The sequence below is a fragment of the Colius striatus genome, chromosome 15 (genome assembly GCF_028858725.1).
Source record: "Colius striatus isolate bColStr4 chromosome 15, bColStr4.1.hap1, whole genome shotgun sequence".
NCBI lineage: Eukaryota > Metazoa > Chordata > Aves > Coliiformes > Coliidae > Colius > Colius striatus.
The window spans coordinates 6,505,704-6,532,816 of NC_084773.1; the positions used below are offsets into that span (position 1 = coordinate 6,505,704).

The following is a 27,113-nucleotide window of genomic DNA, read 5'->3' on the forward strand; positions in this document are numbered from 1 at the left end:
GAATGAAGAAAGAAACCTTTTGAATGGTTGTAGTGACTGGATTTTAGTCACCTAGTGTTATCCAAACGTTAGATGCTGTGTTATGCTAATGAAGTGTTCCTGAGCACACACTTAGTGTGGGCTTCTGGGATTGCTTACAAGTAAGGTCCTTCTCAAAGTGAGTAAAGCTCTTAATTTCCCCTCGTAAATCACTGGGATTTCCACAGAATGATAAAAGAAATAATGAGCTTTGTTTGGAAAATTAGTGAAAGCTATGAAAAACACAGAAGCAAAATTTTCAACAATGGCTGTTCCTAGAGCTGTTGCCTTTACAAACAAAATTTCCTGCTACTCAGATCTCATGTTCCTTTAGTATGTGTTCAGAATTCAGCAAACTGAGGAGGATTTGCTGAATTGCACAGAAAGGCTTAAAGAAAATAACTGTACACAGCACTCATAAAAATAGAAATGTGCATCTCTTAGGTATGGTCCTGGTAGTGGAGAAGTCACAGGCAGAGACCATGTGGTACAGTAACAGATCCTGAATAAATCAACAAGCTAATGTGATTGATAATCCCATGGGAAGCCTCACTTTACATTTTATCTGTGATAGTCCTCACTAATTTGGGATAAGCCTGTCACAAAGGAATCTGATAATATTTGGAATGCCTAATTTTAGTGATAGCAAAATGCCTGTGATGACTGGATTTTTAATGGCTGCAGAGAAAAATCCCTGCAGAACTAGTAAGAGGAAATTGAAATTCGAGGAGTTATAAACAACGTTAGGTAGGGAAAGATTGGTGATTCTGTGACCTCTTCCAGGTGGATCACATAGTAACAGAGGATAGTGTATTTGCCCAAAAAATAATTTTAAATATACAGTTATGACAAGTAAAGGAAGCTGCAACTTGGAACAGGCTCCATGTTGTCAGACTTCTACTCATATCCCATAAAGTGGTTCCTCAATAAGCACTTCTCCAGTGGAAAGGAGATGGACAGAGAAGATGGACAGACCATGCAAGCTCTGGTTTTGTAATTATTTCTTTTCTTTTCTTTCTTTCTTTTTCTCTTTTTGTCTGCTTAGGTAGAAAAAGTGGCATTTCTCCTAAAAAATCCAAGTACATGACTCCGATGCAACAGAAGCTGAACGAGGTGTATGAAGCGGTGAAGAATTACACGGATAAACGAGGCAGGCGGCTGAGTGCCATTTTCCTGAGGCTGCCATCTCGCTCTGAACTGCCTGACTATTACGTAACCATTAAAAAGCCCGTTGACATGGAAAAGATCAGAAGCCATATGATGGCAAATAAATACCAGGATATTGATTCCATGGTGGAGGACTTTGTGATGATGTTCAATAATGCTTGCACGTATAACGAGCCAGAATCTTTGATTTATAAAGATGCCCTTGTCCTGCATAAAGTTTTGCTTGAAACTCGGAGAGAAATAGAAGGAGATGAGGATTCTCATGTGCCCAATGTCACTTTGCTAATTCAGGAACTTATTCATAACCTTTTTGTATCTGTTATGAGCCACCAAGATGATGAAGGCAGATGCTACAGCGACTCCTTAGCTGAGATTCCTGCTGTTGATCCCAACTTCCCAAATAAACCTCCTCTGACTTTTGATATTATCCGAAAAAACGTTGAAAATAATCGTTATAGAAGATTGGACTTGTTCCAGGAGAATATGTTTGAGGTATTGGAGAGGGCAAGGAGAATGAACAGGTGAGTGAAGCGTATTTTAGATTTCATTTTTCTTGTCACTTGGGTTTTGCATGTTGACATTAGACATAGGGTGAAGTTTCTTTAAGGCACTTGCTGTCCTTGATATGGATGTTTAGAAAACTAAATCTTGAAAGCTCCATCAGCTCTTCAGTGGAATATATGCTCTTGTTGAAAAACAAGAAAAAAGTTAGGTTCCTGACATGAGATGATTTTGACTTTAATCTTCCAAAGGCACACCTTGTGAAAACCAGGTTTTGGTTTTCAAACTGAAAAACCAAAGAGGAAGAACTGTTCACTGACTGCTTGATTAGTGGATTACTCTTTTGGAGCAACCACAGTTGTCTGAGTTATGGTAACAATGTACAAAAACTATGAACACTTGCAACTTCTTGCAGTGTTTCGCTTGAATGAGGTAAAGTACTTAGGGACACGCAAGTGAGATCTTGACTTTTAAGGAGAGGAGATAGTAGTTGTTTTAATATCATTTTTTAACAGGAGTAAGGGTAATTAAAATAACTCAATTTCATTAGTAATACTGATACTGTTTAAGTTTTCAGAAGTTAACAGATTGTAGAGGTCCAGTGGCAAGTAGTTTTGGTTGCACCTAGTTACCTTTGATTTTTCAGATGTTTCTGGACTGGTGTGTACAAAAATACTGTTTTGGTTAAGCTGTAACACAAATTGACAGCAGAGTAGCAGGTAGAGCGTGACTTGCCTGTGTCTGCTGTTGCTTATTATGAGTAAGCACAGAAATCTATTGGTAGTGTGGAGGTTTAATTTCATCACTAAGTACAGCAATTGATGGGTATGTGTTTAGGATCCTGTTTGACTCTGCACAAATGAAGCTTCTGCTCTGCTGTATCTCTTTTTTTGTACAGGACTGATTCAGAGATTTATGAGGATGCAGTTGAACTTCAGCAGTTCTTTATTAGAATTCGAGATGAACTGTGTAAGAACGGAGAGATCCTTCTGTCACCTGCGCTCAGCTATACCACCAAACACCTTCACAATGATGTAGAAAAGGAAAAGAAGGAAAAGCTGCCCAAAGAAATAGAGGAGGATAAGCTCAAAAGGGAGGAGGAGAAGAGAGGTAGCTACTTTTCAATAATTTTGAATGTGCTGAAAAATGTACCTGTGCATATGATACATGCTGTGCTGGTGCTGCAGCTTCTCTTACTGAAGGAGCCTATAATAGTTTGATTGTCCACCAAGGGACTTGTATTTTCAAGGTATGAGAGATTTATTGTATTTTGATCATTATCAGGCAGGCCAAATGGCTTTAAAGAAGGAGATGTAGGGATACGGTTTATCTTATGTAAACCTTATGTAGATTCTTTAATCAGAGCTCATTGGGGTAGTAGTAGTCTTGTTTCAAGGATATTATGAAACAATAGATTTTTACTATAGCTTTCTGATGATAATAAACCTCCAAATGACTCTGCCAATTGACGTCTTCAGTCATTTCCTTTTTGACAAATACTAGTTTCTTCATGTACTGATGGAGTTGTCTGTGATTATGTTTTTAACAATGCTAAAGGAATGATAAACCTGTTGTGTTTATTTCTTGGCTACTGTGACCATGTAGAGGAATGAACTTGCACTACTTTGTAGGGCAAGAAACGTCCTGTGAGGGTCTTTTGTGTTTCACAGTTCCTAGCTGTAACTATCCATGAAAAGCTCTTAAATTGCTCCTTTCCACAGATGGGAGCTGGTAGCTTTTTTATCCTTGAATTGTCTCTCTGACATGGTTCATCTTCCCACATAGTACCGATATCAGCTGCAGTAAGCCTGGTTGCTCCAACTAGGTTCAGCTTTGTAAGGGACAACAGCTGTGATGCCCTTTTTCTGTCTTCCTTTGAGAGCTAAAAATTTCAAAGGAAGCAAAACCCACCTTTCTGAAGGGTGAGGGCACTTACATCAGTAATCTTGGCTAACATGGAAATATTACCTTACTAACATCTATTTTTCCCTTCTTGAAATAAGAAGCTGAGAAGAGTGAAGATTCTTCTGGATCAGCTGGGCTGTCAAGCTTGCATCGGACCTACAGCCAGGATTGCAGCTTCAAGAACAGCATGTACCATGTAGGAGATTATGTGTATGTGGAGCCTGCTGAAGCCAACTTGCAACCTCACATAGTCTGTATCGAGAGGTTATGGGAAGATTCAGCTGGTAAGGACATGTTTGCTGCAGGAAAATTATATGGTGAAACTTCTTATTACTGTTTAAAACTTCCAAGTTGAGCATTTTCTGTGTAGATGTTATTTGGTTGCAGAAGCATGTATGGACTGATGAGCATTTTTCCTGTTTGGGTTGCTTTGTTCCAAAACATATTACAAAGGAAAAGTTCTTGGATCAGCACATGGGTTTTTGTTGTTCGTCTCTACCTGCTTTCAAATTGTAAGCATCCCAGAGAAGAGACTTTTCTAAGTGGGATGGGCTATTTGTAATTCAGGTACAGAAGAACACGTGGAGCTTTTTCTGTGCTGAAAAGTCTGGGCACATTTAACTGCAAATATTCCACCCAACAACTCAGTTTCAGAACTTGCCTGTGTTAAATTTCAGAATTGAACTGAATCTTGCATTTCCTAGGCCAAATCAAGCCATAACAAGTACTACTTTGTTTTTTCTCATTGGTAATGCCTTATCTTCGCAGCAGATACTTCTCTTAAGTGTAAGGAGGGCTGGAGGTATGGCAAGTATCAGATAAGCAAGGTGTGCTCTCAGCAATCTTGGAAACTACAGTTGCTGAGAACTACAGTGAGGTGTAGTCAAGTCACTGTTTTGGTACTGTTTTGGAGGGGTAATATAAGGCAGGATGGAATTCAGATTTGCAGCATCATTAAGTGAGTAGATAAGGTGAATGCAGAAATACTAATCAAACAAAACCAGCAGTGCAGAGTTAGAGGGCACTTGTTGACACTAATAAATCAGATTAAAACACACAAAAATGTTTGACTTTTTAATACAGTGGGTACTGAGTCTCCTGGCCAGGAGCTTGTGGAGGAAGATGATACCAGCAGGTTTAAAAATGGATGAGACAAGTCCATGTACAACAGGTTGAAGCCAAATAATAAAGAGAATAACTAGCAAATAATAACCAAATAAAGAGAACAGCTCTCTTAACATCTCTAATGCAATGACTGTAGAATAAGTTATGGACAGTGGCCAAGATCAAATGTGTTCTTGTATTAGTCTGTTCTGCTCACTCAGTTGGATGCAGTGTATTTGGGTAGGTGGACCATTGGCCATCTCTATTCATTTCTCTGTGATGGAGAAAGTGAATAGCACATTTTATTCTGCTTCATTCTGAAGATTCCAGATTTTCTTTGATTTATAAAAATAGTACATACTTACAGCTTCTTTGTAAGTCTTTGTTAACAATTTGAATTTGTCACAGCATAACGTGGAAGAAATAGTTCTTAAACTTGAAACCAGTTATCCAAAATTCTTCAAATAATGGAGTGATTGTTTTCAAGGCCTGAAAGTCAAGATGTATAAATAAGAACCAATTCCTTCTCCTTTATTTTGCCAAGTCAGGCTTTACTGGGAAAAAAACAAGCAAGCTTTTTAAGCAGCCTAGTTTTCCTCAATTGAAACAGCAAAGAAATCTCATCCTATTTTAATACAGTTTACATTCAGTATTAATGACTGTGTGGCTATCTGATTAATCAATCTATAGTTGTTTTTTCTTGTTCATGCACTAAGGAATATGCCATTTGATTTTTTTTCTCTCTCTCTTTCAAGGAGAGAAGTGGCTCTACGGCTGTTGGTTTTATCGACCAAATGAAACGTTTCATCTTGCGACACGGAAATTCTTGGAGAAGGAAGTTTTTAAAAGTGACTATTACAATAAAGTTCCTGTTAGCAAAATTTTAGGCAAATGTGTGGTCATGTTTGTCAAGGTGAGAGACTATTCAGACTAATTTATTAAGTAAATAACATGTTATCTGCTATTTTCTTGAAGGGCTGTAGACATTCTAACAGAGACATTCTGCAAATGCGTAAATAAAATAGAGCTTGGTCCTGTGTGCTGTCCTGTGTCCTCTGCCTCATGAGATATGTAGTTCACCCAAGTGATGGTGTTTCCCAGTGTTTTTTGATTTGCAGAATCATATACTTATTAGATGAATAGCTAACTGAATTTTCAGAGCATGTAGTAGAGAAATTGCAAGGTAACTTCTTTCCCATAAAAGCATGTGGATTCAGGTTTGGCAGAGAGGGAGACTTGAATGGCTTGGTAAGAGGATGAAGTCTTTCATCTCTTCTCAAGTTTGATTCCACATTTTTCTTGTGCTGAGAATTTTTTTGTTTATTTGCAACACAGGTTTTTCAGTTTTTTTAAGGTAATATGTTTCTATGGAGAAAAGTGCTCCAGCTGTGTTGAGTACATGAATGGTCACATATCAGGTCACATATCAGGTCACATATCAGTGATCCTGGAGCTTGTTTTTTCTCTCTCTCTCCCCTTCAAAAAAAAAAAAAAAGATTGGTGATTGTATCTTCTTTGCAAGGCAAAGCTTATAAATCTTGTGAAGATGTTTTTAGGCTGCAGATCTTGTATTTGTTAATGTAACATTTTGGCAAACTAATAAAACCTAACTTTTCTCACATAACAACCTGTCTTGAATTTGGCTTCTACTCTAAGGGTGGAATTTCTTGTTATTTGCTTTTAATTTTTAATATAACTTGGATATCAAACTAGAAGAAAAGAACTTGGGAGAAAAAGCTGTATAGGTCTAAAAGCATTTCTAATAGAAATGGAAGAACAAAGACCCAGGAAGCGTGAGAGGGAGTTCACTGTGTGTCAGTGAGGGATGTGTGTGTGTTGATAAAACATTCATATTTTTTCTTTAATCTGCAGGAATATTTTAAGTTATGTCCTGAAAACTTCAGAGATGAGGATGTCTATGTCTGTGAGTCACGTTATTCTGCAAAGACAAAGTCTTTTAAAAAGATTAAACTCTGGACCATGCCTGTAAGCTCTGTCAGATTTGTCCCTCGAGATGTGCCCCTGCCTGTGGTCCGTGTTGCTTCTGTGTTTGCTAACACAGACAAAGTAGATGAGGAGAAACATGCTGAAACATTGGAGGATAGTAAAGTGGGAGAAAATATCCTTCATCTTGAAAAGGTATGTAAGATAGCAAATGGAACATCTATTATATTTGACAGATGAAGAATGACACAATAAGAACCGTGATGATTTTTGTTTCACAGCAATGACACACAACAAAATAGAAGCAAGTACAATGTTTCTGTTATAAAACGTTCTATACATTTGCAAGTAACTACAAACAAAATATAATCTAAATAGAAAAGGAACTGTGTACATACTCATTAGGTTCTACAAATGCTTTCTTGTGATCATGTGATGTTGGGGGTGGGCTTTTTACTACTTCAGAAAAGAGAGTTTCCTCTTTACTGTAAAGTGTGCTTTAAGCCTAAAGAATCAGTAGAACTAAAAGTTTAATTTTTGTTCATGGCAATGCTGAAAGGTTCTATTATGTAGTATTTCAGTAAAACACTCAGTAGCTAGGCAGCAGTAAGCAATACATAATATTCTGTTCTTTGTAACCTGTTAGGGTTGATATGCATTTTCAACAATAAATTACTCATTTAAGAATATCTCTGTTCAACATGTTGGGTAAATGGTTTACTGTGTTTAGAGTCATAAAAGAAATAAATAGATTGACTGCAATTCAACTGAATGAGGTTTATCTCAAAGAAATTTAGAGCCTTAAAAAGATAAACAGTCATAAAATAAATCCACTTTAGACTGGATTCTCTAACAGAGCCTCAGAATAGAATATCCAGCACACTCATTGTCAGCTTTAATCAGACACTTAGTAGATATTGTTGAATTTATTCACATCATGACAAAAGAAGGAATTATTTCTACCAAGAAAACTTGTAGGACCTTTTGCTTCCACACCTTGGGGAGAGGGCCTGTGTTTTCATTGCCTTTCTGAAGTCCAACACTCAAAGGTGAAATGAGGCACAAGGCACGTGTGAGTTCTGACTAAGAAGTAAAAAAATCAATGGGGGAAATGGTATAAATTTGGAAGCAATACATGGAGTGTTCATATTGTATGTGACAGTTGAATCATTAAATTTCTATGTATGTTAACTTGGCCGTAGCCTCAGTTCTTGCCTCTTAATCGTGTTACTGTGCTTTAAAACAACCATCAAAGTAATCTGACAAGGCTTGGCTTGTCCAGTTAAATTTGAAGCAGTAGAACAAAAAAAGACCTGTAAATCACTGGTAAAATTACAGCTTTGTGAAATAGGAAAGCTTGCAACATACATATAGAGTATGTTTGGCTTTGCTATTTCATTTTTTAATTTCAAGGACCTTCGCAGCTACAGTTCTGTGTCGTGTTTACTTGTTACTGGTAATGTAAAGACAGAGCAACTTGCACCTGGCATCTTTTTATTTGTTTGGTTTCCCTTCTTCCACCAGTTTCTAAATGCATATTCTTCTGCAGGACAAAGAAGATGTTCCAGTCGAAATGTCCAATGGAGAACCTGGTTGTCATTACTTTGAACAGCTCTGCTACAATGATATGTGGCTTAAGGTTGGGGACTGTGTCTTCATAAAATCCCATGGGTTAGTGCGACCTCGAGTAGGAAGGTGGGTGCAACTTCTTTAGCTGCAGTTTGTATCACTAAAAAGAACTTGGACAAAAGACAGTCTTGTTGAAAAAAGTGTAAAAGAGGATGGGGAAAAAACCTTCTGAAATAAACTAAATTTTCCAAGCTCTTAATAGATTATAAAGTAGAAGTTTAGTCGCCTAATGAAAAGGTGATAAGGTACAGTTGGTATAGACTGTTCTTCTGTACTTGTTTTTTACTGAGTCTTGCTGAGCACTATAGTGCATCCAGCTGTCTCATTTGGGAGGGGTGACCTTTCATTTATGTCAGTGGTTTGGTTTTCTTTTCAGAATTGAAAAGATGTGGGTGAGAGATGGAGCTGCGTATTTCTTTGGTCCAATCTTTATACATCCCGAAGAAACTGAACATGAACCAACTAAAATGTTCTACAAGAAGGAAGTGTTTTTGAGTAACTTGGAGGAGACCTGTCCAATGACTTGCATTTTGGGTAACTATTAACAATTTAAATGCAATGGAAACTCTCTTTCCCTGCACAGTCTCAAGTAGGTGGGACCTGCTTTGGCAGGGGTGTTGGACTAGATGATCTCTAAAGGTGTCTTCCCACCCTCTGCCATTCTATGATCCTAATTTATAACTATGTGTAGGCATGATTCCAAGTATATTTTTTTCAAATAGAGTGAGGGAGGAGAGATTATTTAGTCTATTTATATTATGCATTCCTGTCTTTGGGACTTGTGGGAATTTTCACTACAAGGAAGAGAATTCTCACCATAAAGAACCTTTTTTGCAATACAGGAATGAGGTATTTGATGTCTAAGTGAATGTTGTGTGCAGCCAGACAATAGAAAAATCCATTATTCTCACTTATTCATGTAATCATTCCAGTATGTTACCTGGAAAGTTGGTCGAGAAGGAGATTGCAATGTGGTTTGTTGTATAAGAGGGATGACTATGTACTTTGCTTTGTAGTTAGGACATGGTGCTAAAGATAGTTCACTGACTAGTGATCATGGGGTTTTGTTACTTTGGAGTTTTTCTTGTTCTTTAGAAAGAAGCCAAGAGCTGCATCAAGTTTGTGTAGGTTTCTTGTGAGTGACATGATTTAATAGGTATATTGATTGGTGTATTTTCCGTAGTTGCACCAAATACCAGGAATCTTCCAGATCTGAGACTGACAAAAACTTGAGTTTTCACACTTTTTGTAAAATTGTCTATAAGTGTGACTACTTTCTTACTCAACTCTGTCATTTTTTTCAGGAAAGTGTGTGGTTCTGTCTTTCAAAGACTTCCTCTCCTGCAGACCAACAGAAATCTCAGAAAACGATGTTTTTCTTTGTGAGAGCCGCTACAATGAAAGTGACAAACAAATGAAGAAATTTAAAGGGCTGAAGAGGTTTTCACTCTCTGCAAAAGTTGTAGATGATGAAATATACTATTTCAGGTAAAAATGTGATGGGAATAATGGGGTCATCTGAGCACTCTTCTGTGTTGTGGTGCATTGATTCTAGTTGGCAGCTAAGCCACACTCAGCTGCTTGCTCTCACTCCTCTGTGGTGGGATGGGGGACAGAATCAGAAGAGCAAAAGGAAGAAAAACTCCATGGTCAAGGTAAAGACAATTTAATAAGTGCTGCACATGCAAACAAATCAAAATAAAGAATTAATTCTCTACTTCCCATCAGCAGGGAGGTGATTAGCTATTTTCCAGAAAGCAGGGCCTCAACTTGTGTAAAGGTTACTTGGAAAGACAAACGCCATAACCCAAATGTCCCCCCTTCCTCTTCTTTTCCCCCAGCTTTTATTGCTGAGCAAGATGCCGTACAATATGGAATATCCCTTTGGTCAATTTAGCTTAACTGCCCTGTTGTCCTTCCTCCCAGTTTATTGCTGACCTCCAGCCAGCTTTCTGGGAGGGCAGAATGTGGGGAAAAAAGAGGCCAATATTGTTCATCAGTAACTACAACACTGATGTGTTATCAACACTGTTGTGGTCACAAATCTAAAATGCACCACCATACAGGCTACTGTGCATAAAATTAACTCCATCCTAGCCAGACCCAGTACATATGTAAAAGTCATAGTTGTAGGAGGAGTTTAACTAATCCTACTTTTGGGAAGAAGTCCAGATAACATCAGTCTCTTCATGGTCTTAATACCAGTGGATGTTTTGTTTTTCTTGTTGTGACTTTAGGGAAAGTTATTATGTTATCAGATTGCAACATTCTTTTGGATGTTGTTAGAATACTTAAGCCCTCGTGATGGGTAACAAATAGCTTTCCACTTGGTTAACATTAATTTCTGCCTTAAGTAAAATGTAAAATCTAAAGGAAGATGTGGTGTTAACTGTCTTCTATTGCAAAAATGAAGTATTCGCTGCATTGAAATTCCTTTTAACTCACAACAAATAAAAAACTAAGATTAAAAAGTCCTTCAAACAGGTGACTGGAATGAAACCCTGGCCAAAGACACTGAATGGTTTCTGCTCAGTGTTCTGAAAGGAGTCACAGGCACGTCCCAAGTCACCACTGCTCCCACGGTATTCAATGATAGAGGAAGAAAAGTTGCTTTTCTCTTCAAAAATACATGCTATCTCCTGTAAAGTATGAGTGTGTTCTTATCTGCTTTTTGTCTTCTGCCTTCACCTTTCAGAAAGCCCATAATTCCTCAGAAGGAACCATCTCCACTACTGGAAAAGAAGATTCAGCAGCTAGAAGCAAAATTTGCTGAGTTGGAAGGAGGCGATGAGGACATGGAAGAGATGGGAGAAGAGGAAGGTGATATGACTGAAACACCTTCTATGCCTCAGCTTCAGACTCCATTAGCTAGTGATTTGGATATAATGCCTTATACTCCACCACAGGTAAGGATCTTGAAAACCCTGTTATATTCTGCATTCTTTCCCCAACCAAAATAAACAATGAAACAGTAACATTTTATCATATACACAGAAGTGATGTATACTTCAGTTTCCAAGTCTATGGCATACTTTACATGGAACAAGTTTGGTATATCCAGTAGGATATCTAGGTGATAATACTCAGGTCTATGAAAATATTTTAAAAGGAAGTCATTCAATTGAGGGAAATCTAAGGTCCATTTTTGTGTGATACATTAGTGTTATTTTGAACTCATAGGTCTTCTATGACCCTTGGTCAGAAATATCAGGTCCTTCTATTAAATGTAAAGTTGGGATGTAAGGGTTGGATTAAAATTCTTAGTTTACCTACTGCCCATTTTTAAGCTTTTCCTTAAATTTTGAGAAAAGTTAGCATTTAGGGTTTTGCAGTTTTGATACAGTTTTAGAAAAGGCTGTGCATCATCCTCACAAAAAAAGAATCAGGTTTTTTTAGTATTGAGTTACAGTTCTTAATTGGAAATAAGAACTTGTTTCAAAGTTACAAGAACTGCATGTCCTAGAAGCTTTAGTATTAATTTGATGATAAATGAGTAGGAAGTAAGAAAGGAATTGTGTGTGGTTATGTGCTACTTGAATGTGACATGAGTCATTGGTGCTGCTTAAATTGGGGGACTTTGGATCCCCTCTGTCTCTCTTGCTGTGTTACTTACACGAGCTCTGGTATTTATGTAACTGAGTATTGAAGCAGGGTGAGGGGCTGCTTTAACTGGAAATTAACCTAACTGGAGAAGTTGTTTGCAACTGGGTTCAGCCCTTCATCTGTCTCGTCACATTACCACATCCAAGCTAATGCCAGCATTAAAGAGGCAATGGGAATGACCTGCTGGGAACAGGAGGGAATTTCAGACACTCTTATAACCAGCACTATGGATTTCTGCTGTATTACAGTCAATGTGAAGTGGCAACTTCATTGGTAATTGGAGAAAGGATATGACCCCTGCACAGGAACTGTCTTTGGGTGTCATGCAAAAGAGTTGATGAATTAGAAAGCTTTAGCTTAGTTTGTGATTTTTTTTGCCATGTGGACAGGCAGACAAATGCATTTTCTTGTTGCAAGGTTGTTTTAAGGTGATGAATTTCATAAGTAGCGTGAAAACTCTTGCAGAATATTATGACTAGAAAGCATATTACCAATAGTAGCCAACTAATGTAACACTTCAGGAAGAGGAAGGTAAGTTTTTATAAATCAAAATATTATCTGATTAAGCCTGGCAGCTGCCAAAACCAGTTTTAAGTAAGGACCGTTGGACATTAAAGATGTCTTCAACTGCCTTCTGCAGTATTCACTCTTTTGGCCTCCTTTCCTTTCTGTCTTTTTACATGGCTGTGTGGTTCTTAGGTTCCCTTGATAAGTTTTATTTAAATGGTAATATATAAACTGTCGTTAAAAAGCCAGGTGGATCCTTGGTTTGGTTTTTTTTGTTTCTTTTAAAATGATTCTAATGGGACACTCCTGCAGAGCTTTCAGGATAACTGCTGAGAAGTCAGGCTCAGTGGATACATTCAATATATGTGTATATACCTTTAGACAGGTGTGAACTCACAAGGCTGGGACTTGAAGTAAAAAAACAAACAAAAAACCCAACAAATAAGAAAAACTGAAAAGAGTCAATAGCAATGCTTGCTAAGAATTGAATGATGGCACACAAGTACCCTGGCAGATTCCTCACACTGCTGATTGGAAGGAAGAGGCATATTGTGTCTGAGCTGGCATTCAGAGCACAATTTAACTCTGGTGGAGAGATAACTAACATATAGAACAGAAGTAAACTTTCTTCTTCAGACATTCTGTTTGATTTGTGACCCAAGTGAAAAGTGTCTTTTTAAACTCCCAGCTAAAAGGCACATGTTTCTTCCTGTTCTCTTAAATGTATGGAATCTCATTTAGCAGCTATTAAACCCCATACCTTTAAAACCTTTTTTTTCTCCTGATAACAGAGAAGCTTTTACTACAGCTAAGGATAAAAGGAGTCAAGACAAATGAATACATGGTATTGTGGGGCTTGAGAAGTGGGTGGATAATGCTATTCTGCTGCAGTTCGCTGTAAATCAAATGGAACCTAACAATGAGAAGTGTGTGTAACTTCAGTTTTGCTTTAGCAATATGGATGAGAAAAGGCATAAAAAGGGGATCCTGGTTTATCCCTTAAAGTGTCTAAAAGTGAATATGCAGGTAACTGGCTCGGATGGAAGAGATTCTGTGATTCTGTGAATAGGCTTTTACATTAGATTACTGTTACCGAAAAATGTTTCAAGCATTATAAAGGCAAAACTAGATGATAAACTCATAGCTGTGTAAGTGCAGATGTGTAAGAGGCCAAATATATCCTTATATTTTTCCTGTTTCTGAGTTGAGAACCCTCCATCTGCCAATTTGGGCTTGCCTGAGAAGCCAAGATTAGTAGTGCATGTCCTGTGCGTCATCCCAGGATCTGCATGGAGTTGTCTTCACTATCTCCCATCTTATAGACAAACCTAGAAGACTTCCTCCCAAAAGACAAGTGTTATCTTTAGGTCCATAATGAAAACATCAAAGGTGAAAATGAATACAGGGTTTGAAAATCAGTGCAGTGAAGTTTGGAGTAACATACAAGTATGCTTCAGTTTATCCAGTCCCTGGCTTACATTGATGAGCAAGACTTTTTAAGCATCTTAGTATTCCTGAAGCTTTGTTTTAAGCTGAGAGAAAAGCGTTGAACTGTGAGGTCAAATTGGCAAGTGGCAGGAGCTTAGTAAAGTGACCAGAATTTCAGGATAGGAAGAAAACAGTGGCATAAATTTTTCTTTGCTTTTTTCCCTGCTAAGTATTTGGAAACAATTACACTTTTCAAGGTGTGAGGCATTTGTAATATCTTGGAAATGAGGAAGACTTTTTGAGCAGTTTGATATTATTGATGCCTTATTGGTTGGAGTATTGGGTGAATTATCATCTCCTAAGACAACACAAGTAAAAGGAGCCTTCAAAAGGGGGATTCCAGCTCTAGTAGCTCAGTGGTTATCAGAATAGGTTAAATATTTTGATGTCTGGAAACATCAAGGAGCTTTCAGAAGATGCATCCATGGTGATAAAAGCAAAGGAGCAGAATTTTTGCTACCCATCCACATAAGAATGTGATGTGAGCTTGTTGGGCAGATAAACAGTAATTACAAAACTGGAGTGTCAAGTTTTTCAGGAAGAAATGGCATCTTATGTCATGGAAGCTGAACACTAAAAGAAAGTCTGGCAGGTAAAACAGAGAGCACTTAAGGATGAGAAGAGTAGCAGGTGGAGCCAAGGAGGGTAGGGGTTGCAAGGAGGAAATGGGGGAGCATTTCCCTAAAACCTGCAATGGAAAATAAAATGTTTTACCCAACTTGTGTTGGCAATATTTCTGAACAGCATAATGGATAAAATCTGTGACATAACACAATTACTTTTATTCTCTTCTGGCTTTCCAAACAGTCCCTTATTTGCTACTCAGCATTTCCAAGTCCTCTCACTCAGTCTGGAATGATTTTGGCTAGTTGTAAGCATTCTGTGTTGTCTTACTGAGAATGTTTTGAAGCCTCAGTTACAAAGGTAGCAGTATGTGTGGAAAAGCATCAGAATATTGGGATTTTTTTTGTTGTTGTTTCTTTTTTTATTTTGCCTGTGCACTTGTACTGATTTTCAGAGCTTTGAATGTTGTGTGTCGAGAAGCTTCTCTTTTGTACACTTGTGGTCATAACTGCTTTTTCTCACAGTCCACTCCCAAGTCTGTTAAGGGCAGCACCAAGAAGGAGGGATCAAAAAGGAAGATCAACATGAGTGGGTACATCTTGTTTAGCAGCGAGATGAGAGCTGTGATTAAAGCTCAGCACCCAGACTACTCCTTTGGAGAGCTCAGCAGGCTTGTAGGAACTGAATGGAGAAACTTGGAAGCAACAAAGAAAGCAGAATATGAAGGTAAATAAAAACTAAGATGCTAAACTCTTTTCTTTTTCTTTCTCAACACATCCATTACTGTTATTCAGATGACAGGTTTAATAAAAGAAGATATTTATGTTTGTGTTCTGGATGTACCTTTAAAAAGAAGTTCATACTGAGAGGTGACTGAAGAGGAGCAAAGAGCATGTTTAAGTTATGTAGTGCACAACTGATAATTTAAACGTCTTTGCCACAAATAACCAAATGAACAAAGACCAAGAAAATGGGGACAAATTAGAAGTAAAGGGGCATGAAGCCTCTGGGCTGGAAGTCAGTTGGAAAAATGATTTGTGAAAGTTTCCTTAAAAGGAGGACTGGGGGGAGTTATGGAGAAGAAGCTCTTCAGAGCTGTAGCAGCAGGTAAGAAGGCCTACAGCGGAGCGGGAAGAAGTTCTGTGAGTAACAGTACTTAGACTCCTAAACAACTTTGGTAGAATAAAATCAAGGATACAGAATCTGTTATGATACCGTAAATATGAGCTATTGTTCAGTCTCAGTGTTAATCAACTGTTGTAACTGATTTTGAGAGGTTTCATACCCTGAAGTAAGCCTAGGAAGGAGTATTTCATAGGCATGAGGTACTTTCTCCCTTTCTTTCTCACCTCCTCTTTTTCTTTCTTGTGCTCTCTCTCGTGCTGTGGCTCTCTCCTCCTTCCCTTCCTTCCCTCCCTTCCCTTCTTTCTGATATTGGCCATCGCATTTCAACTTTGATTAAAATAAAATACAGTTGATCCTGAACAGGAGGCCCTTACTCAAGCCAGATACATTCCCTTAGCATCCATAGCTATTACTTTAGTTAATAATATATCAACAATACCAGTAAAAAACACCTGGATTTTTATGCAACTGTTGCAGTTTTAGTGGAAGAAAATGTTAGTTAGGATAGGAAAGGTAGAACACCCTGGGAAGTTATCACCCAGTGAAGTTATAACTTTGCTTTTTTAAAAAGGAAAGTTGATAGGTTTTTGGCATACTCATAGCTTAAAGGCAGCTTTGATCTTCAAACTAGAAACTTGCATGTTCTCACTTTCCACTCTCAGCTACCTCAGTCCTTTCTGAATTTGCAGTAGTACCCCTGCAGTTCTGCAGACTAATACAGCACCACTCAGCTATGTGCAAGTTTCCTTTGGAGATGCTGTGAAAGGAAATGGTAATGCTTTCTTTGTGACAGTAATTTGCCTTATTTTTGTTTCTGTTATGGTTTCTTTTTACACCCTTCTAGGTGCACATGGGGTCTTTTTATTGACAGACCCCCTCCTCACAGCATAATTCTTAAGCAGTAGGATGGTCAGCATATCATCACTTACTACCTTAGAGCAGCTTTACATCTCGCACTTCTGCAGGAAGACATGGCTGTAATGTAATGGTAGCAACAGTGTCTGGCCACTATGTTTGTGATTGCCTGCTTTCTTCCATTTTTATCCTCTTTCTTAAGTAAAATTTGTCAAAGCTTTTGGGTTTTGTGCTGCGGTTTCTCTGGCTTGGTGTCTGCCCAGAACTAGACATGTTTTTACTTGCTTTTGAGGGGCTGGGATGGGGTTATAAAGCACCCAAACTGTGCTTTCCATATGTGTCACTGTGATGAGTCATAATTCACCTGTTCTCTAGTGTGGACATACACCAGGCATCAGAGAACAGACACAGTTTGATAGGTCAATGGAAAAATGCCTTTTCCATGTTCTGATGAAAAGTAGTTTACATTTTAAATGCATTTTGACCCACTGAAAGTTTCATTTGCTCTATGTGCAGGGTAATAGTTGTTTATTTAGCAGTAACTGAGCAAAGAATAGGCAGCATTGGAAATGCTTGAATGGCTTTCTGCACTGAAAAAACTCCTCAAAATAGAATAAAGTCATGCATGGGATTAAGGTAAAGGCCTGTTTTAAGGAAAAGCTCTGTTCAAAGCAAAATGTCTCTTTCCTGTGTTTTGAGGTGTGTTGGAAATGTTGTTTGAGTGATCTGAAGTTCTGACTGAAAGGGTGTGGGTTTAGTATTAAGGTGAATGCTCAAGGCTGAACTTTTAGACAGCTGCTATACAGTTCTCACTTGGCAGTGTTAGTTCCATGGCAGTCACAGCGTGGATAGAGGCTAGGTAAAACTTGGCTACTCTCCTATGTCAGATCCTGCTTCAAAGCTTAGCACTCTGAAGTCTGATAAAGCTGAACAGTAGTTTCTCATTCATCAGAGTGTCTCCAGAACTCTTGCTTTTCTCTGACCATTTTTTTTTTAGCTGACCAAAAGTAGGTGACAGTCAGAACAGCTGCTTCATCTTTTCCCCAAATGCTTGCTTTGCTCTGAAGAGGATTATCTCATTTTTCTACTTCAGGATCTACCTTTAAATGTCTTGTGTGTTTTGTTCTCAATCGTGTGTAAGTTACCTGTAGTCAATTTAAGTTTCTGTGCGTCGTCATCTCTTCCTGAAATGACAAGTGAAAAGCAGGAAGGAAATGCCTTTGGAAATGAAACTGGTCTTTCAGAGTATGGAGGTAGTGCTAGAAGCTGCACAAGCAGGTTCTACAGGAGACAAATGTGTGATAGATGTTTGAATTTGTATACTAAAGAAAATGAGTAACATTGACAGGATGCACAACTTAATATCCTTGATGAACAACTTCTCAGTCTTTGACAGAGGACTTTGATTGCTGATTTAGTGGCAGTTTTCATCTTTCACCAACTGCAAGAGAACTTCTAGCCCTGCATTCACTGTTATTAAAGTTTACTGGAGATGTATGCTGCATTCATTTATTCTTTGTTGTTCCTCATTGCATCAGTCAGATACAATGTTCAGAGTAAACAAAGCGACTTGCATGCCCCCAGAGCACCTTGAGTGGGTATTCAGTTTATCTCCTTTTTTTGTTTGCTTGAGTTTGGGTTTGGTTTTTTTTTTTTCCTTTCTTCTTCCCGTGACCCTTTGACCTTCCCTTAATATAAAATTGTCCTCTGGTCAGATTCCCCTGCAGTAGATCTTTTGTTCTTGCAGTCACAGTGAGAAACTTGATTGAGATAATGACCAGATTCATCGTACAAAGGACACACATGACCTCCAGTGAGCAGCACAATGTGAGTTAGACATCTTCAGAAAAAAAAAAGCTCAAAGGGGACCAAATGGGGAAAAATGACAGAAAGAGGCAGAGAAAAATATTTTTGGTTCATTCAAACTGCTGCTTGTTATGTTCCAAACACTAAGGGCCTATCTACACTAGGAAATCTTCGCAAATGCTTCCTGACTTTGCCACCACTTTTCAGCTGCATCAGTAGTAAAATACACGGGGAGCCCAAGAATGAACAGGCCACTCTCTGCTCAGTGCATCTTAACTTTATGGCATGTCTGGTAGACATACTTGAAACTGCCTCTGTGGGGAGCCGTGGGCCTTGGCTGCAACTGGTTTAGCTGAGACAGTGGTGTCAAAAGAGGGAAGGTTTTGCCCTGTTTTCCTAGTGCAGACCGAGCCTAGTGCTGGACTGCTGCTTCATGTTGGTAACACTGGTGTTATGATCAAATTTGTTCTTTGACTTTTTAAATTTTTATTTTATGATTTATTTTAATTTATTTTTTTTTTTTACAAAGAGATAAAACTTTGTGGAATATTTTTCATGAAAGGTTCTCTAAAAGTCTGAGCTGCAGCCACATGAAATCTAATCACATGCTGTATAAAAAGATTCATCTCTTCTACTTTATATTTGACTAAACTATGCCAGTGTTTGACTAGTCCTTTTTTTAATGAACAGATAATATTTTGAAATTCTGGGTTACAAAACAGAACTGAAAATCTAAAATGCTTTTACAGAGCGGGCAGCTAAAGTTGCTGAGCAGCAGGAGAGAGAGCGAGCAGCACAGCAGCAGAATTCCTCCCCCCGGGCAGGCACTCCTGTGGGGGCTCTTATGGGGGTGGTGCCGCCACCAACACCAATGGGAATGCTCAATCAGCAGTTGACACCCGTTGCAGGTAAAAAGTAGGAGCTATGACCATTTTTTCCTCATCCACTATATCAACCCCCTTCATAACTCTGAACACTCTCTTGGGTCACTTTGTTCTTACGGAAGAAAAAGCTCAACCTCTTCAGTCTTTCTTCATAATGAATATACATAACTGCAGGGTAGCCTGGTAGTCCCACATTACTTGCTCCAGTAGTGAGTAGCTTGTTGCAAATGCAGGGAAAAGGGGTCTCCTCATGCAGTAGTCCTTTTCTGTTTGTGTGCAGTCCTGTTTATTCACTCTGCAGAGGTCACGTTTAGCCTTGCTATGGCTGTAGAGGAGCAAGTGAAGCACTCCTCTAGTGCATGCAGCATCAATGGAAGTGGTGAAGTAGGAGGCAAATTCTTACTTCTTTTTGGTCAGGAAGGTGAGAGGCAAACAGAATCCAAACCAGATTTTAAATCCAAGCAAAAGCACTATAGAATGGCTGATTAAATGCTGGTAAGCAGGGCAGACTAGAATCTAGAGCCATTGCAAAAACAGAAGTGAAATGCCAATATTGTCAAATTTATCAGGTGATTTCTTTCAGAACGGAACTGATTTTTGGAGAACTCTTCCATGAGGTCCCTGATGCTGGCTATTGTGCTCGTTACCAGTTGTAACTTGAGTTGGTAGGGAGTATGCTTGGACTAAGTATTTTCGGGATCAGATCTGAGGACAGTGTCATCCACTGGAGGTTCTTGTATGGGAGTCAGCCATACATTAGTGAGAAAATGAATTAGGTATGACCTGATAGGCTGTTTTCCTTCCCTCATTTCTAATTAAAATAATTAGATTACTTCAGTCAAGGTCATAATAATGCTGAGTAGGTAAATATGAATATTTCAAGTGGGTTTATTCTGAGGTTTTTTAACTTTCCTGTGAGGCATTCCAATTATTCCATTGATTCTTTTGTCTTTTTTTTTTTCTCCTCTTTCTCATCCCATAGGCTGTGGCCATATTTAGAGCTGACAGCCTAAAGTGTTTCTCATCATAGTCTCTTGAGCCCTTTTCAGTAAATAGATGTTCAGACTGAAGGCACGTTGCTGCTTTGGTTCATGGGCTCCAGATGACAAAGCATTTGTTTACACCAAGTTGCTTTTTTCCTTTGGTTGGTTTGGTTTTTTCACTTTGTTCTTGATCATTTTCCTCTGAACTGTTTGCAGTTGGTGTGTGTTTGTGTGTGTGTGTGTGTGTACACAGATCTGTGCATATATTAAAAACAGGAAGAAAGTTCTCCAGTTCTTTAGTGAGCAACCTACTTCAATCTAGAATGTGTAGAAACGTCATCCTCTTGTGGTTGTGTTTTCTTGGTTTGGTTATGCTTTGGACATTGAGTCACTTGTGGCATTTTTTTGGAGGTAGGTGTTGATGGGCAGTAATACTTGCTATTAATACTTTCTTAAAGCTTTTCAAAAAATATGCATTCTGCAGACTACACCTGCTAACTTACTTCCTGCAGCAGCCTCCTCAAAAGCATACCTGGATTTAAGACCATCATCTTATTCACATGGAAGTCTCTTCGCTTTCACATGGGGAAATATTTGCTTAAAGTAAAGGATCGAGTGGATCTTTTTCAACTCTTTCTATTTTTGTGGCCCATTTAAAAAACACACTCTTTCATCTTTTGGTTTCTACAAGTCTTACTTAAAAGTATCTTCTTCTGTTGAGACCTCTTTCACATCTGCCCCATCATTTGATCGCTTTGCTCTGGTTCAGAGAACTTTTCCATTGCAGAAGTCCATAGAATTCTTCATGGCCCACGAGTCCAAGAAATCCAAATCCCTTCTGAGGTGCATTTTTTCTTAGTGTGCAACACTCTAGTTTCTTGTAAATTGAGGCATTACAAAAGTTTATTTAATCTCACGTTGTTACAGTAGAAAGTGAGAAAATGAGTCATTTGAAAGACATCCTAAAGCACAGCTGAAGGAGCTGGAAATAGTTTGTCCATGTACACTACTTCAAAATCAACGTGGTAACTCATGCATGGCATATGAGAGTGGCTGCTCTTATAAACCCTGTGGTGAGCTACAAGAATCATGGAGATTTGATGACAACTTTGTTAATGCAGCCAGTTGTTGAGTGAGCATTGTATTTGGAAGTGCAGAAATGAGCTTGTTTCATTGGAGGTTTTTTCGTTTGCTTCATTGGTTTTAAAGCTTCAAAAGTGTGTATAAATGCACTGAAGGTGTGATTGCAGCTCGGGGTGTACTGGAAGTACGAGGCAGTAGTAACAGTGAAAGCTCTTTATTCTAGGCATGCTTTTGTTGTTTTTATGTTACTTCTTACACTAGAAATATGGATTTCACTGTGTTAACAGAGGTACAGATGAGCTTCCAGATAGGCAAAATAGGTGCCTAAGACCTATTTAATAAGCGTCAATGTAGATGTCCTGTGGAAAATGAAGGTTTCAGGTAGATAAGTTCTTTATCCTCTCATTGTTTGCCCCATGTAAAGCTTTTGGAATTTCAGGGTTTTCACCTTTGTAACTTTTCTTGAGGAAGTGACAAATTCAGTCAGAGCTGGTGTGAGTTTTTGGCCAGTCTCATTCTAGAAATTCCCGTTCTGAAAGGTTCTTTTATGAGTTACTAGGAGCCTGGCAAAGACTCGGGTGGTTTCTTGCAGCAGTCTACAGAAGCCTCAGCAATTTTGCATTTCTAAACTTAACTCATCTCTTTAGACCTGCTTCTGTCCTCTGTCACCTTTTCATTGTTTTTCCAACTCCTTTCCTTGGTTACCTGACAGATGCATCCATTCAAATTAGAAAGCCTAGAAGACAGGTGAGGGACAGGCAAGTTACTTTGCAGGACCTAACAAACATGGTGCAGTCATACCGTGTAGGTTCACCTCATGGATGGCAGCAAACCTGAGCAGAAAACAGAATAAGCTCTAAACTGTCTTCCCTCACATGCAGAAAGCTAAATTTATGAGCAGCAGCACAATACCATCATCGTTGTATCATTGATTTATTTTCTGTAAAGACACCTTAAAAGACAGTGACAGTGAAATTTTGTGAGGGTCTACAGGTGCTCCATGTAAGTCCTTTTACTTCAGTCTAGTGCCATGAGTGTAAGTGACTGCAGCCCAGCACATCAGTGCTGTCGTGTCTGAAGTCTGAGTTACTTCCTTACTTTATACTGGACGTGGTGTAATAAAAAGCACTCGTGTCACTGGTGTTAGTTTGAAGTATGCGAATGTTGGAGGGCTTTTGTGTGTGAATTTTGCATATGCACTGCAGAAAAACGTGTAGGTTTTCCTTTTGGTTGGGTTTGGTCTCTGAGCTAGCCCACACAGGGCTGTACGTAGAGCTTGTGTAGTTAGTGTTATGTTCATAATCTGTATGCAGATGGCAGAGCTTTAAGCTGTATTAAAATTGCTTGCATTAGTAACATTTGATTGTGGCTGAATCGATTCCTTGTGTTAACATACCTGAATATTCAGCATCTATTGCCCCGTGAGAGACATACCAAAACACCACCAAGTACTAATTCATCCAAAGTATAGTGTTTCATATTTATAACTTTATTTTATTTTCAATTTCTGTTCATTTTTGCAAGAGACTAATTGTAGTATGGTCTTGCTGTACTAAAGGTGCTTTTTGTTCTTGTTTGGTTTGTTCCTTTTGTGGGTAGTGCATGTCTTACTGTGTAGGTCATATTGCATGTTATTGATGCATGTTTGAAATTTGTTGTGTCCTTCAAGGCATGATAAGTGGCTATCCACCGGTGCTGCCACCTTTGCAGGGCCCAGTTGATGGCATTGTTAGCATGGGCAGCATGCAGCCACTTCACCCAGGGGTGCCCCCACCCCACCAACTTCCGCCAGGTATGCCAGGCATCCCAGGCATCCCACCACCCGGTAAGAATGTCATCCTCATTCCCTCCTTGTTTCATTTTCATGTATTTGCCTGTTTAACCAATTGTTACAGAAATTTTCTGCAGCTTGTTTTGGTCATAACTTTTGTTTCTGAACATTGCAGGTTTGTTTAGCTGCAGCTCCCACAGTGCACTGCTGAATATATGATGGAGATGCAAAATGTTGGCAGAACAAGATGTCCAGTAAACCAGCAGGGAAAGGGTTGCTGGAGAAACTTTACACTGCTCCAGCAGTTGTTTTGCTCCTGCCAAAAGACCTGACAATTGTGCTTGAGATTATCAGAGGTCTGAAAAGCTGAAAGTGGCCATATCTTTATGTCATTTGAACAGTGTCCTTTCACTCCTTCCCTTATTTAAAAGGGGCTTATAAATGAAATTTATTGCTCTCGTTCCTTACCAAACTCTTTCTCAGTATGTTAATGCAAGACCTTTTGCCCATAGGGACACTGACATGTACTGTTATAAAATAGTGTTCAAATGAAACCTTGGCAGTACAATAGTAACTGGAAGCATGGAGGGTAAGGAGAACTCAGTATACTATTGTGTCCAGATTTTGTATTTATTTGTAAGATAATATCTACTGTGCCTTTGCTTTTTTTCTTCTTTTTTTTGCAAAACTCCTGATTAAAAGTGAGGCTGATCAAAACAAACATTTTTCCAGTGTTAATGCCATTAACGTGTCCCCATTATGGGGAAACAATTGATCCTCTGCCCTCTCATCTATTTTGTGCTGATTCTTTCAGTTTTTACCTCTGATCACTCATGTGTCTGTTTAAAAGATGTGCATCTCATATGTTCAGCAGTTAAGCTGGGGACAAAAATGGTCTTGTTTGCTTCCCCCTGCCCCTTTTGCAACTGTGTTTATCAGAAGCTCTGTTAAGACTTTATGTAAATTGGTTTAGGAATTTTTTATTTGTTTGTTTGTTTTACTTGCTTTTAAAACAAATCCATCAGCATTGGGTGTGCAACTTGCAGCTTCACTGGTGCACAAGATTCATCATAAAGTCACATAGAGGGAGCAGGAAACCAGCTGTGTGTCTGTGAGCCAGTCCCTGACTCACCAAGGCACTGACCTGTAACACATATCACCAACATACAAATGCTTGGGAAGTGAATCCAGGACAATGCATTTCATTGAAGACTTTTTCCAACTGGAGAAGCAGCCTGTATGTGTGGTGTTTAAAACTGAGAGGATGTGGTTTAGAGTAAAAGTAACGCCTGGGGCTGGGGGATCACACGTGAAGTGGTGCTAAATCAGGCTGGGTGGGCTAAGGGTGAAGCCATGCTCTCTCTGATGCTGGAAAGGTGAGGGAGCCCTCCTCCAGACCTCTTTGCTTTGTACCAAAGAAAATCTGTGCCATAATCCACAACTTGTGTTACCAGTGTTTTTTCCTCACTTCTAACTTGGTGTTAGTAGAGACACATTTAAACTGGGGGCTGTTGATCAATGGAAAATGCATTTGAAATATGATTTAGTGTGTAAAATGCAGTGGCAAATCTTTTAATCACCGATACAGAAATCTGCCTGCAAATTAAACTCTCAGGAAGAACATAGTTAGCTTGCAGCTTTTCCAATAAATGAATATGTGAAGTGACATAGACAGAAAAGCAGCAGCACACAAAACTTTCATTTGTTCAGACCAAAGCGTCTGTAATGTAAAACGTCAGGAACTTCATGACTCTCATGTAAAGATTTGTATGTTTTTATAAGTAAGACTGACACGGGTGTTTTCTGCTGCACTCTGTGCAGTGGCAGGGAGGAAAGCTTCAATATGTTTGAGAAAACCTAACTGGTTTGGGGTGGTTTTTTTGATATTTATTTCAAATGTTCATCTGTCTCATATAAAAACCTATTTATTCTTAACCTGCAAGCTGTGTTCTGTGTTAGGGAGATCTGACAGAATTTGTGCAGTGGCTTGGGTTTCCTCCTGTTGGGAATGTACTTTATAAAACTGAGCACAAGGAAATAATAAATGTTGCTAAAGCAAACCAGCATTTCCTTTCTTAAAGGATTCCAGGAAGATCCTGTCAAGCCAAAGGCATATATATACAAATGAAAATATTTGGTCAGGCAATCACTGAGTAGCATGAAAAATACCTGAAAACTGAAAATTACTCACTTTGCATTTCTTTAATTCAATTAATTCAACAGGCCATATATCAATGTTTGCTAGTTGTCATGTTGGCTTTTTTTTGTCATTCAGAAACTTCTAAATTTTTCCTTTTTTGGGGTAGAAGGGGATCTTTGAATGTGATACAGCTGCTTAAAATAACTGTGAGCAATGATATTCAAGTATAAATTCTCAGTATAGAAGACCAAAGAGGTATTTATCACTGCTCTCAAATAAGACTAATTATTTCATGTTTTGGAATATAGGTGTTATAGGCCAAAATGTCCCCCCCATGGTAGGCACTCCAGCACCAGGAGCAAGTCCTTATGGACAGCAGGTGAGTCATTTTGCATTACTGATGAGGCTCTAAGGCTCTGAATTTAGCATTTGAACGACATCTCAGTTAAGACATGTAGGGATACACGTCGCCTTTGCCAGGGAGAGCGTAAACCAAATGTACATTCATGTATTCAGAACCAGTTAATATCCTACAGTCAGAGTGTGTGTCTGTGTTGGTTCAGTTATTATTAATCTGATTAGTTCAGCAGAGTAACTTTGTGGTATAAGCAAGACCGTGTTTTGTTTTGGTTTGTTTTTCTTCTACTGAACTAAGACCAGTCATTTCAAAACACTGTTAAACTGCTGATAGTTGAAGGTTTGCATGCTTTGGTGGTGCAGAGAGGATGCTGTCCACTTCCTCAGCCATTGATGAAGGGCAAAACTGTTTCATTTGTTCTTATATTTCACAAAGTGAAGAAGCAGATGTTCCTTCTCTGTGGATAACACAGATGAAGTGTTCAGCACATTTCCAGTTTTATTGATTAATTTTTACATCATAAAGAGAAATATGGTTTTGCCTAGAGGGTGTAAAGACAACTGGAAGTCCAGTGAGAAAGTAACAAAGTCTATGTCCTGACATGGAGTTATTCCAGACTATAGCTTATGTGTGCTAAAAGTTCTCAGTACTGCTTCTTAATCACAACGGTGGGAATTCTGTGAGACTGGGATTTGTGTGCCTGCCATTTTTGCCTGACAGTGCTCAGCATTTATTCAGTAGAAGTATCCCACTCATCCAAGGATCAGAGTCAATTTGGATTAGATGTTTGAGAGATAAACCCTGCATTTCACAGACCATGCAGATTCTGATCAAATTAGAGAAAACATGAAATAAAAATGAGTCAAAAGGAGTAATTAAGGTTAATAAGAGAGAAGAGAAACGGTGATAGTAATCAGAGTATATTTACTTAGATCAGAAATACCAGCAATGTTGTCGGTCACCCCAGCAGATAACCCTGGCTGAAGTGGGTGTTCTCCACAGACATGCCTTTGCTCATAACCTCTTTTGAAGCTCCATTGTGTGAGGGTGACCTGGTGCAGAGATGTGAGGTGGCTTCCCTGCACTTCCCCCAGATGTGATCTTTCCATGGCTTTGTCGTTGCAGATAGGAATCCTCGGCCCGCCGGGACAGCAGGCTCCTCCTCCCTACCCCGGCCAGAGCCCAGCAGCTCAGCCAGTTATGCAGCAGCCCACAACTCCCATGTTTGTCTCCCCTCCACCAAAGACACAGAGGCTTCTTCATTCTGAAGCCTATCTGAAATATATTGAGGGGCTTAGTGCTGAATCCAATAGTATTAGCAAGTGGGACCAGACTCTTGCAGGTAAGGCTTTTGACTCAGCATGGGATGTTTCCAGACAGAACACACTTCTTGGTAACCGTTAGTATGTTTTGCTTTTGTGGAAAATGATAAATAAATTAGCTCAAGGGAACTTCTTGAGAGAGTCCAGTGCAGGGGTACCAAGATGACCAGGAGTCTGTAGCATCTTTCTGATGAGAAAAGGCTGTGGGAACTGCGACTGTTCAGCCTAGAGAAATAGGGATCTTATTGACCCAAGTATTTAAATGGTGCATATCAAGAGGATGGTGCAGCATTTTCTGTTGTGCCAGGACAAGGGGTAATGGACAAAAGCTGGAACACAAAAGTTCCATTTAAACA

The 27,113-nt window shown here is 38.9% G+C and overlaps 1 protein-coding gene across 6 annotated transcripts in view; it reads left to right on the plus strand.

Moving 5' to 3' along the window:
• The window catches only part of PBRM1 (polybromo 1), a 60,295-nt gene that overhangs the window by 29,696 nt on the left and 3,486 nt on the right, over window positions 1-27,113 (plus strand). For 3 of the 6 annotated variants that reach the window (XM_062008588.1, XM_062008590.1, XM_062008589.1), the window contains 13 exons: window positions 1,064-1,706; window positions 2,585-2,796; window positions 3,690-3,875; window positions 5,451-5,608; window positions 6,568-6,834; window positions 8,189-8,334; window positions 8,645-8,802; window positions 9,573-9,756; window positions 10,964-11,174; window positions 14,955-15,156; window positions 22,836-22,991; window positions 25,386-25,456; window positions 26,561-26,777. In XM_062008588.1, the coding sequence (XP_061864572.1) occupies window positions 1,064-1,706; window positions 2,585-2,796; window positions 3,690-3,875; window positions 5,451-5,608; window positions 6,568-6,834; window positions 8,189-8,334; window positions 8,645-8,802; window positions 9,573-9,756; window positions 10,964-11,174; window positions 14,955-15,156; window positions 22,836-22,991; window positions 25,386-25,456; window positions 26,561-26,777 (2,811 nt within the window). Of the gene's footprint in view, window positions 1-1,063; window positions 1,707-2,584; window positions 2,797-3,689; window positions 3,876-5,450; window positions 5,609-6,567; window positions 6,835-8,188; window positions 8,335-8,644; window positions 8,803-9,572; window positions 9,757-10,963; window positions 11,175-14,954; window positions 15,157-18,965; window positions 19,125-22,835; window positions 22,992-25,385; window positions 25,457-26,560; window positions 26,778-27,113 lie in introns of all 6 variants that reach the window. The other 3 variants (XM_062008591.1, XM_062008593.1, XM_062008592.1) reach the window with 2 other exon arrangements.